The following is a 12,821-nucleotide window of genomic DNA, read 5'->3' as shown; positions in this document are numbered from 1 at the left end:
TGGGGGCCGTCAGGAAGATTAAGCGAGCTATTGCCCAGAGTCACATGGTGCTGGGCTAATCTGCCGCCGGAGCCGGGGATCGAACCGTGATCCCCAGATTCCAGCGTCAGTCGCCCTGGCCGCGGCGCCACACCTGAACAGGAGAAACGGCTAATTCCTCCTGGATTAATGAAACTATCCCTGATAAACACAACGACAATAAATATTGAGAATTTTAGCCTGCATCGCTTTAAACAGGAAATTAAATAAGTGCCGGATGCAATTTTGAATTAATCTCAGCTATTGGTAGTTACTCAGGCTGCATTCAATCCACCTATCGTAGCCCACTCTGCCATTCTAGTTACAGACCACCCATACCTTTTTTGTTTTTCAATGTGAAACAATCTAAGCACAACAGGAATGGCCAGACATGTGTCCAGTGCTCAGTCGTCCATTAGAGTCATACTGTACATCACCAATAATGTTAAGAACAACAAGGGACCCCAAGTGAGTCAGCATAGGACATCGGGGAGCATACGTTGTTCTAAAAAGTACATTACCAATGAGGCCTAAGGGTCTGAAACAGATATGAGGTTGCTTACGTTTCTTTCTGGAGGACCTGACTTACTTGGCAGAACGATCTTCACTGTCCCACAGAAGCAGTGAATAGTACTTGGTTGGTCTCCGTCTCTGAGAGGCATAGTGGACAAAAAAAAACCCCAATGAAGGTTTTGAAGGCAAACAAATACATATTAGTGACTGAGAATAATTCAAGCATGCCACCCAATATTTGTTTTTTCTTACGAGCATAGCAGACATTTCCCTTTTCTCTAGGCTAAAGATAGATCTTATGTCTTCAACATGTCATCTTAAAACATGGACATTATTTAGGAATTTATTCTCTTCCTCCTCCACGTGAACACTTTTTTCAGTGTGTTGAGAAACACTGGTGGTAAGTCTCAATTTTTGCAACGAGATCTTTGGCGTACTAGCTCATAAATGTACCTTCAAAGGTTGCATGATTTTAGGGGACTGTTTTCATGAAGGCAGACCTTGTGTGAAGGAGGGTTGACTTGCATCAAACTGGGCTCTGCTCCAAGGCCCTGGACCATAAGATGCTTTAGCTCTGGAGGGTTGCATGAGAAACAGATCGGAAAAAGTAAAGGTCCTAAGGGATTTATTGTTCTGTGATGACCACCTAGATTAACTATAACATGGAGACAAATTACTGAAAAACACACCCTGCAGTAATCCAGAAAACCAGAGATGCTGAATTTATTGAGGTCCCTGTTATTCACCGACCTCAGTGAGCGGTCGGAAGGAACTAAGTGTTTACATTTACATCACAAAAACTAAGACATTACTTGCTCTTGCTCCTTCACCTGAAGTGCCTCTTGCCCCTCTTTAAAAGTAGACTAAAGACTTGCATTCCATACGCCATATTAGATTTCAATTATGTTGGTTTAAGAGCTGTTTCTATAGAAGCTATTTCAGCCAATGGCCCTTAATTGTACGAGGGACTGACTGGCTCAGGACTCTATGAATCACTGAAGCAGAAAGTACCATGCTCGCTGTACGGGTTTTGCTTTACCATGCTCAGTGGGACAAGGTGGCAGGTGAGTAAAAAACCTTGGTGAATCAGCTGTAGTTGAAGAGGGGGCCTATGCGTGCAAGGATCACAATGCACAAAGCTAGGAGTGTCTTACTTCCAAAACTGGATGGCGGAGGGCATATTGTCTTTGCTTGTATTAGGCCTGATGAAACATTTGCTGCACCATTACATGGTTAAGAGACTTCCAGCTTACTCTTAAACCTACCAGACAAAGGAGGATCTGTGGAGAAAGAACATTTCACAGGGATTCTACTTATATGAAAGCAAATGTACTTATTTTCTGCTTTTGAATATAGAAATTCTGAAGCGCCAATGACCCCCTCCCACCAATGTACTCAAAGTCCCTTCTTAAAGACGGCTACTAAGGTGACAATTATGGATGGGATGGCTAAATCCAAGTACTACAGTGTGATAACTTTCCGAGATAAGTCACATAAATGCTCTGCATTCGTTTAATCCGGTCCTTTGAAGCACATAAGAGCTTTCGGTGAGGTACAATGAAGCCACCAGGTGGTACATGAATGTTCTATTAGAAAATAAAGCTACAGAAAAGGAAACTTTGAAGCTTATAAAGGAGCCACTGTGAAGATGATCCACTCTCCTGGGTGGGGATAAACAAACTAATAGGGAAAGTCAAGTCAACAGAGTAAATGAATCGGGCTGGCCTGCTTGAAGCCTCCAGAAGAGTACAGGAACAAATTTGTGGCTGTGAAAGTACATCTGGTTTCTTTTTATCTGCTAGTTCTCTTCCAATACATCCTTAGTCCGTGGAAACGAGTACAGTCATAGCAACACATTATTTACATCACTTTGAAATCAAGTTGGTGTCCTGTCCCTATATAAAAAAACAGACTATATAAAGAACTTTCATGTCATAAACTGTGAATTAAGTCATATATTGCTTTAAGGCAAACATCTTACATAACGCACTTCTATGTCTACCGTGGCAGGTGATAATGGGTGCTCACTCATATTGTGTAATAATTATTTATATGGAAGAATTTAAGGTATTCTCCAACTAAGCTAGATAATTCTGTATTGAAAACTGGTGTATTTTGAGTTTGCAATTAATGCAATCTGCTTGTTGTAGTAGTAGTAGTAGTAGTAAAGAGTATAATGTGAAAGTAAACAACAATAAAACCCACTACTGGTAAAATGTAATCTACTTGAATTGTACTATCTACTATCCATCAAGCCAATAATGCAATAGGAACAAACTAAACCAGTGAACACTGGCTATATATAATATGTAGAAACCTGGAGCAAATCACCTGCATAATGGAATCGTTTTGCATAAATTATTCATATTTGATAGACTTTTAATTTGATGCAATCATAGAAATATGTATTTGTACGTCCAATTAGATCCATCATCTATAGTGGTATTTTGGCGGCATGTATCATATTCAAATAACTTTAAGTGCATACATCAAAATACATGGATTGGATGACGTTCCAGATCAAAAATCAAAAACGGAGCAATCCTTTCATAAAGGGATGTAGTCACATTTTTTGGCAAGAATGACTGAACAGAAAATATACAAACACTTTTTGTGATGGAAAAAGCATACTCCTTCGATCCCCTCAAACATTTATGTTGAGTCCTTGCAGGTCACCGTGACTTCACCTTCTTTAGCAAGAATGAGTGAGGCCCACTTCCTCCATGTAAGGCATATCAGCAGTATCAACATTTCTTTGGAAATATACAGCTACCAATCTCTTCCTAAAATCATGTTATGGGGCATTGTTGACTACAGTGACATCACGTTGCAGAAACATCTCCTCCATTCCTTGTTGAGAGGAAAATACACAATACCGGTGGTTTGTCCTCCCGCTCTTAGGTTTGTAGCAAAGTTGCTGCTCGGGCCCCATGGTCCTCTGCTCATGGTGGGTGGAGCATGGAGTGGAAGGAGTATCGAGGGGAAGACCTGTGATCCAATGACACTGCTTCATTTCCCAGTTTGAAAAGGTGAGGAGAGTTGACTAGCCTCATTGAGGTACACCTTTCTGAGTACCAGCAGTGGCCTGTGAGTTCCCCTCAGATTGCATCAGGAGGATGTGTAAGAGTAGGGGGTCACCTAAGACACTTATGGAACACAGTAGCGGTCGGTGGTGGGAGTAGCTGCCGGGCGGTGACGTGGGGAGGGGCAGGGGCATGGTGGGGGGTAGTAATCTATGGATTACGGAGGATTACAGGTAAGTAAACATATAAATAAATAAAACGAATTTCATTGCGTGCACTGCATCGCATTTGGGGATGCTGTGCGCGCAAGAATTTTTTTTTATATGTTTACTTACCTGTAATCCATAGATTACTACCCCCCACCCTGCCCCTCCCCCTCCCCACGTCACCGCCCAGCAGCTACTCCCACCACCGACCGCTACTGATGGAACATGTGCCATTTCAGTAGCTGCTCCCATCCTTGAATAGAGAAGTGAAACTATTAGGGGTAATTACAAGCTCCCAAGAATTTCCAAAGGGGCCAAGAACAGAGTTCACAACTCCATTAGACACTACAAGATCCACTGAAAATCCACAGACCCCGTGACTTCATTTTGGGACTCCAGTTTCTGAAAGCAGCTGAAATCTCTGGGTGAAGCAATGGAAGGAAATGAGGAATTACGGGGGGAATTTACGTGAGCAGCTAAGGAGAGCTTGTAAAGAGATCCCACATTTTTAAACTGTAAGCATTTTCTTCAGTTTAGTAATTGCTGTTACATGTTTAACAGATAGAAAGGTGAAAAGTCAACACAAGTGCGCCTTGTGGTTTGTCAGCTGTGACGAGCCAGTCTCTGGAATCAGCATTACCCTTGAAAACACCCCAGCAATGATGCTCACTCAGAGGAGCCCAGAGAAATGAAACGCTGAAAGACCTCAAGCACATGGCTCACTAGCTGCATGGCAGCAAGAAGACACACAGCAGCATCAACTAAAGTCAGTAATGAAAACTTTACTGTAACATTTTTCCACACAGACAAGTTCTGTCGTAAAGTGTAAAGCTACTGTCTTGCACACAAAGGACAGCTCCATTTTCAAAAACTCGTATGGATACAATAAATATGGAGTTTTATATACTAATTCTGTACACAAAAACGCTTCCTCACAGCCATAGAAATTTACATTTAACAGTGCAACATGTATAATTTAAATCTCTCTTTTTGTCAGACAGTTTAGGTTTACTTACTAAACACAAGCAACTATTTTGCTTAATTGTACACATTTCATACATGTATACAGGCACACATGTATACATATATATGTATACATATATACAGAGAGGATGAGAAAAAGATTGATCATAGGGGATAGACAGATAGATAGATAGACAGATAGACATACAGACATATAGATATTAAACAACCTGTACAGTTTTCTACACATAAAACTCCAAAAAGGCACAATTGTCTTTACAACATGTACAAAATGGCTGGAGCTGACAAGAAACTACAAATATTGGTCAAGAGTTCATGATTGCACATGGGTCGGTACAAGTTTCGCTCTGAAAAAAATGTGCTTTAAGGAACAGAAGGATCTCAAAGAAACCTTCAAGTTAGTTTTACAAAATAAAACTTTAAAAAAGTACTAGGTTGCAATCACAAGCCTGTCCTCGTCGTCGTCACTGCTGGCATCACTAAAATGCACAGTACTTTGCATGCGGGACAGCTCCATTCGCCTGCGTATTTGTCTGTCTGGAGAAGAAGTCTGGTGAGAGGGAGACCTCGATGAAGCTTCAGAATGTACTTTTCGGAAGGGCTCGGTGGCAGAAGCCGTTTTGCCCTTCACAGAAGTAATGTCATGAGGCAGCTGAGCTTGCCTCACTGGGTCACCTCTCTCGGTATGGGTCTTCTCCTGCACATTCGCCTTGTTATGGTCAACAGCCTGCTCTGACCCCTTTCTGGCACTGGAGTCTTGGGCTACAGGCAGTGCATGAGGAGAGTCAGCTCTGGTGAACTGGTGAGTGTCTGTGACAGGAAAGTGTGCAGGTCTTTGCTCAAGTTGAGTCTCTGAAGGTTTCCCGTTGGAAGTCAGTGAGCCAGCAAGTCCCCGTCCATCTACCGTTACTGGGCTGACAGACGGAATTAAAGTAGGCAGTGCTATGTTCAGTATCTGCAAGCCTGGAATGTGAGTCTGGGGGCCTGGGTTGCTCTGTGTCGATGGACTTGCCGTCAAAACTTGTAGCCCTAAAGCACTGAGGGTAAGACCAGACGGATGTATTTGTGGGGCTAGGTTTGAATTTGTCAGGCCCAAGATGTTCAGCGTCTCCATGCTCAGCGACGGAAGAGGGGTGGTCAGCTTTGGGAGACCAGGCACATGAACCTGACCAATGGGGATGCACGGCAGGACACTGTTCACTTCTGCAACTCCAAGGGTATTTGTAGGTCCGGATGTCTCAGAAGACTTGTCACCCGGTGTACTTGCGTTTCTATGGAACACACCAACCGCAGGGAAAGTTAGCTGCACTTGCCCCGCTTGGAGCGGCAGAAAGGCAGAGTATGCAGCCAGGCCCGCCGGAACCAGCTGGATGCCACCTACTGGTATGCTGTAAGGTACTCTGGCTGGGTGCTGCGAATGCAAAGGAAGGTGGCTAAAAAGATGCGCCTCCGTAGATGTAAATTGAGTGGCTTGTTCCTTGGACACCTCTGTTTTTTTCGAATTTAATTCATATTCTGGAAAAGCCATGAAGGGTGCCACCATTGTAGTCTGTGTGCCACGGTCCACAGGTGATGAGGGGAGTTTCACAGATGATGCATCCTGTAAGACAAGATATAACCAATCATAATGTATTCAGAAGTATATCCGGAGTCTCATATTGCTCCATTACAACACATTCATAAAGCATATTTTTGCTTAACAAATCCCACTTTGGCTGCCACAGCAATGTGTTTGATGCTAATAAATTATTACAACCGAGTTGTGACTCACAATGTCTGTTGCAAGAGCCATCAAACAAGGTGAAAGGTAGGTCACAAGCATTATTGCAGCTTTAGTTTAAATAAGGCAAATACATTTTTTTCCTAAAACTTAACAGTTATCAGAAAAAAGGAAATATTTATGGCAACATGTTTAGGTTTTGAGCACTAAAGGTCATTACGGGTAACATAATCTTTCTACCTTTCCTACACTTTCTGAGACTCAGCTCTTTTTAAATCTGACTTACAATGCACTGATTATAAATATCTTTTTGCAACAAATTATTAACTTTTTTGTGTATTTACTTTAAGGATTCTGCTTTTAATCTTTATGTGTGCAACTATACCACCTCTTTCGTATAAAAGAGCAAGGCTTCTAAGATTTGAGTGGTTTGTGGGACGGATGATGGTGTGACCATTTAATATAAGGAATAAAATACCCCTTCCATACATTTTAAAGATGTTACAAGTCATCTTGGAGTTCCATGAACTTACGAAGGAATTCTGCCTGCGGCCTTATTCCTCTACATGGTCACGGATCTCCTTGGTGGCTTGTAATATCTTTATAGTGTATGCAGGGTGTACTTTAGCCCATATATAAAATACACATTTGTAATAAAATAAAGTCACTATTTACTGTGCTTTGCTGAAGGCAGCATTTTGACAAAAAAATAACAAGCATTTGCAATGCAATAGGTCTCACATTTGCGAGAGTTTACGTTATTGGCACTGTAAATGACAATGCCTTTTATTTATATGATTTGATAATTAACACAAATAAAAGGCATTGTCATGTACAATGCCAATAGCTCAAACTCTTGCAAATGCGAGACCTATTCAAAGAAGCGGCCGCCATTGTCCCGGGCTGCTTAGAAAGTGAAAGCGTGCATGGCACGCTGAATGTTGCAGGAAAACATGTTGTGCCATCAGTAGGAGAAACTATTTAAAGAAAATAGTGCTTACAGACTAAAAAAGGCTCGCAGTGTAACAACTGAAGTAAAAGGGCCAGTCCTCATGGGAGATTACGAATGAAGACAAGGCAGTACTAAGGAGGGACTAAAAAGCCTATTAATGAATCAGAAGCCTGCATTTACGAAGCACAATGACCAAAGCCAATGACAAATATAGGCAGAGAATGGGCGGGGCTAGTATTCCATACTCCAATACAGCATGGCTTGCAGCTAAAAACACGGTGATTAAAGTAACTGAAAATTGAGAGGTGATGCTCGCATCTCCTGAGGAAAAATACAAGATATTCACACAAAAAAACTCTTCAACTGCTTATTAGATTGAAATGAAGAAACAATTACTGAAAGGACCCAGGAGAATTAGAGGGAAAGAAATGAAGAAGAGGGCACACACATTCTGTAGCTTTCACAATTCTATCTGTGAGTTTGCCCAAAACGCTGCTGGCATGTGTGCAATGGTTCTGCTCTACAATCATTGGATTCAATCGTTAGCAAATGCCGCCTTTCCTAAATTGTAAACTGATTATAATAATTTGCTTTGTGTTTAAAGAATACTTACTGAAGCTGGTCTTCTATAACACACTACAGTAGGTTAGAAGGAAAAGGAAAACACAGTAATGGAGCTTTCACTGGAAGCGAACATTTTGAGGGATTTGCCATTTAAGTTCCACAGAGAAAATTACCATCTCACTTAAGACGCACAATATGCGGCAGTTAGAACTCAAAGCAAAGAAATAAAAAAAGTTACCTACGGAAAGGTCCTTTCATGAATCACAATCACGGAACACAGTGGTTTCCACTTAAAAGAGCAACAATACACCGCCCTCTGAACACAGATTGCATATGATGAAGCAGGCAACCATAGTTTTTGAGTGCATTTACTTCCCTGTAGACCAACATCTGGTTAGAAAACCTTTCACAGCATTTAGAGTATGTTGTTGTGGGTTTAGCTAAAGGATTATTTTGTGCATCACTAAATGCCGTGTCATAATGGATATGTGAACAGTGGGATTGATACACAAACAGGTACCTAAAAAATAAGCCCTCAATTTTAGTTTTGATACGCAGGTGGCCCATCACTGACACGGAGCCAGAGCCACACCGGTTAGTGCAGACACTTTACATTATGGTTAGTGGTCGTAAACTCGGATGGTTCACCAAAGCATTGGTACACACCACTCAGGAACCCTTATTACCGACCTGCAGGTGTTGGAAAAGAGACATTAGCGGTGACATGAAGCCCAGGGAATGGGACGCGCTCCATTATACCCAGAAGTTATCACGGAACACTACATTTCAAAACATCCAGCATAACATTCTTCATAGGGCTTACCCCAAACTGGAGTGCTTACATAAAATGTTTGGGTCCGCCCCTCTGTCCCAGATGCCGTGCGCCGAATGCTATCATGGTGCACATGTTCTGGAACTGCCCGCCCACCAGGACCTTATGGAGCGAGGTTACAGAAGCATTACTGGAGGTGACGGGTCAGAAAACCCAGCTTACTATGGAGGGGGTGCTGTCTGGCCTATTTAAATAGAATTGCACCACTTAAATGGGGTAAGGCTGAGGCAGTGGCGCAAAGGCGGGAGGAGGTCTGAGGCTTGCGCAGAATTGCCATAGCAGCATCACGGAACATCCTATTGCCGGACATTCAAAGAAACCCTCACTGGCTAGATTTTAATCAAATAAAATTGGTTAAAAAATAAATAGTTTTGGTGAGAAGGCATACGCATGATTAATGTTTGGGTCCATCATGTGTTGGCTGATGTCTTACATTTACGTTCCTTTGGAGGTACAGTGTGTCCTTTGTTACCTACAAGAGACTTGGTCTACCATTGATATGGCTATAGACGGTTTTACTTCAGTCGGCACTCTGGTCGCTGCATCGAGGAGGGGTTATACAAAAGGGACCTTTTGACATTGATCTCCACAACTGCCTCACTCACAACTGTTAAACCTTTTCTAGCCTCTCCACACTTCTAATTAGTCCTGGTAAGTATGGTTGGCATTTTGAATCAAGTGATTATCACATTTTATAATAATGTTTTTGACAACCACAGGACCCAAGTTGCAACTGCTCTGGAGAATTTTCTGTTAGTGAAGAATGCGGATGTTTTTATCATTTGGGCACGAGATTTTAACCTGCCTAAATGTTCTATATCCCTTGATAAGGCATATGGGCAAGAGGACCTCATTGAATAAGATTTGGAACACTTTAAACATTGTCCATATGGAACCCATCTTAAAAGGCTAGTGGCAAGACTTGAGATGTATATAAATAGGGGGCGTTGACAGCCAACAATACACTTTTACAGGTACCAGGGGCCAGAGTAACATAGATCACATACAAAGTTCTAGAAATAAAGGATTAACGTCTCTCCATCTGGTGAAAATACATATTGTGTAAGTGATCACAACCCTCTCAAGTTATCACTCGAGATCCCAATTCAAGCTAAAATGAGGATGGAAGCCAAGGCACATACTTGTTTAGTAAAACAGACATAGATACTGGTAAAGTGGGCAGGTGTCGAGCCAGACCAAGTTATGCGTGACTTACATGAGAGGCAATAATGATCTTTGGATAATAATCTATTTTGGAGAACAGTAAACGCCCCATTCCTCAATGATAAATCTGGCCCGAATTTAGAAAAAAACTATAGGGGCAGAAGCATGGGTAAGACCACTTCTCCACCATTTTTGCATCTACAATCGATCTTCCAGGAGTAGCTCGTCAATCACCAAACATCAACGATTTTGACATTAAGGTGGAAATTTAGAGAGAGTTAGTTAAATTCGTACAGAGGAAGGCTCCCGGTACCAATGAGGTACCAACAGATGTAAATAAGCAACTCACTGCTCTATGGGTGCACTGGCTAACACAGGTGTGTAATGCCACTAGAAAAGGTCACATACCACCCACCTCGTTCGAGTCCATTATCCTTCCTATATGTAAAAAAGGCTACAAACAGAACTCCAAATGCTATAGACCAACCTCACTGTTGGACTGCTCAGTAAAATTACAGTGAAGAGTACTATTAGAGAGATTGGAGTAATGGGATGGGCCAATTACATGCTCTCAAGTACACAGTATAGCTTCAGGAAACCTGGTACGACTGAAAATTGTCATAATTTAAATCTTTGAATTGGTAAATATTTTAATATCAGATCTAGCGATTTGTACATATGTTTTATTGATTCATGTAGTGCTTTTGATCTGGTGAATCGTAGCAAGCTATGGAGAGTAATGTCTGATTTGGGGGCCGCTAAAGACATCATTGCACTATTTATTCACTTGTATAGTAATATTTCTGCCAAGATACGATTTGGACCATAGGGGGAATTTACCAATTATATTCACATCTGTAAGGAAGTCAGAGAGGGGTGATTTCTGGCCCCGTTTCTCTTCTCCGTGTATATCAAATGGCATTGATTAAACGCCTTCAATCACTTGGTACTGATGACCCTAAAGCAGGGGCTAGACCGGTTCCAATTTTGCGTATTACGCCTTACTTCTAGCTTTAACCCCAGCCTAGCCCAAGCGCCTATTAATTCTTTTAGTGACTTCAAAAAAGGGGAGAAAGGATTACAAGCACCAAGCACTTTAATTAACTTGCCCTTAGATTCGCAGATAAAGAGGATTGGAAAATGCATAAAAACGTTACTGTCACTAACATAGCCAGGAATAATGAGGCGATCTTTAGATTTGCCACCAAGCTTGGGGCGAAGGGAATACCGGACATGATAACGTTATATAATAGAAAGACAATTTCCCCTGCCAATTATATGGCAGGAATCTGGGTTTCAGGGGACACAACACATCCTTGCAAATGCAGGAATATACATTTTTACGAAGGTTGTAATCTGTCCCAAAATCAACTTCCAGTATTATCATTCATTTAGAACTTGGCTTACAGTCCATAGCTGTGTTACTAGATGAGACCACTGCTGCTCTGGCATTCAGTCTGGACAAAAAATTAAGCTATACTGACCTGGGACATTATAAGGGACTGTATGTCGCAGGATGATGCACATTTGATAACATGGCTGTCTTATATTTAAAAGCCCTCCACACTTTAGCTGACAATATTACAAAACTGTGGGAGCATCCGGGGGCAAGCAACTAGTGAAGGAAAAAATGGGGCATATAACAAGAAGTGTGGCAAGTCCCAACCAACAGTTGCACCATATACATCATACCAAACTTCCAATGGGCTACAGCAGTACCTGGGAAGGGTTTAGAACAACTATCACAGGTTCCTATTGATTAGATTTTACAAATACATCTTCCATCATTTGATAGCATTTCCAACAGGCTCTAATTGAGCTCCCAATGAATATAAGTGCCCTTGTGACAATGTAGCCCCAATCTACATTGCATGCAGTTATCTTTTGTACATTTTACAGCAAAGGCAGAAAAAAACCACTTAAGGACCCTTTTTTAAGTGAAGGGCTGCGGTTAAATTTTTTATGGAAATGCAAGATATAATAACTAGTTTTGCCCTCGCATCCTTTCTTGCCTATGTGATTAAAATGAGGAAATTATTAAGGGACATAGGATAGATACATGTATGGAGCGATACCTTTTTTAAAAAAATCATTACTGTATTTCTGTACAATCAGAATTTATACTGTTGTTTTAAAGATGTTATTAGTAATTGATTATTCATAATGGTATATTAACCAAAAATGTCTGGGCGGGTTTGTTGTACATTTGGTTTATATTTATTTTATATGCTTTTCTATTCATATTCTTTTATGTACAGAATAACGTTTTTTGAACTCTAACCTAAAGGTATCCCAAAACATTACAGTAAATTGTGCGACATTAACAAAGCATTAAGCCTAGCAGTGACAAGGGTGACAACATTACTCTTTTTGGGCTCAGGGTACGTGTAGTAGACCCGAAAATATCTGATGTTTGCTAGTTACGACTCCAGCTAGGGCAACTTAACCTTTTTCAGGACTCAGGCAGAGCATAAACAAAGAGTTTCCATTATCAAAGTTAACAAAATGTGTAACGTGTTTGTAATGCACTCTGTGATGGCGTACACTTACTGGTAATCACCATAACACCAAGAGGAATTCTTTGTCATCACTGTCCTCACTGTATAAGGATAAGTGTGAGCCCAGATAACACGCAAAAACCCATGCCCTTTAAAAAACATATAGATATATTTTCAAGAAATAAACCACTTTCCACCTTCGGGGCAATTATATCACCAATTTCACATCAATCTCTGGGGGGCAATACACAAAGTTTTAGAATTCTAGGTCTCAGGAAGAGTTGGACTATGGTAGATATGAATATGATCACAATGTATTCTGCGCATTACCATGTTATCTCTTATCC

At 41.2% G+C, this 12,821-nt stretch overlaps 1 protein-coding gene across 3 annotated transcripts in view; it reads right to left on the bottom strand.

Annotated features, from left to right (window-relative positions):
• Positions 1–4,522: 4,522 nt before the first annotated feature.
• HIVEP1 (HIVEP zinc finger 1) overlaps positions 4,523–12,821 on the bottom strand; it is a 530,052-nt gene continuing 521,753 nt past the window's right edge. For all 3 annotated transcript variants that reach the window (XM_078687878.1, XM_078687877.1, XM_078687880.1), the window contains one exon: positions 4,523–6,344. In XM_078687878.1, the coding sequence (XP_078544004.1) occupies positions 5,175–6,344 (1,170 nt within the window). In that variant the 3' untranslated portion in view covers positions 4,523–5,174. The remainder of the gene's footprint in view (positions 6,345–12,821) is intronic.

This window comes from Lissotriton helveticus, chromosome 4_1, assembly GCF_964261635.1.
Source record: "Lissotriton helveticus chromosome 4_1, aLisHel1.1, whole genome shotgun sequence".
NCBI classification, from domain to species: Eukaryota; Metazoa; Chordata; class Amphibia; order Caudata; family Salamandridae; genus Lissotriton; species Lissotriton helveticus.
The sequence above is the reverse complement of the archived record's forward strand: the minus strand, read 5'-3'. Positions and strand labels throughout refer to the sequence as shown.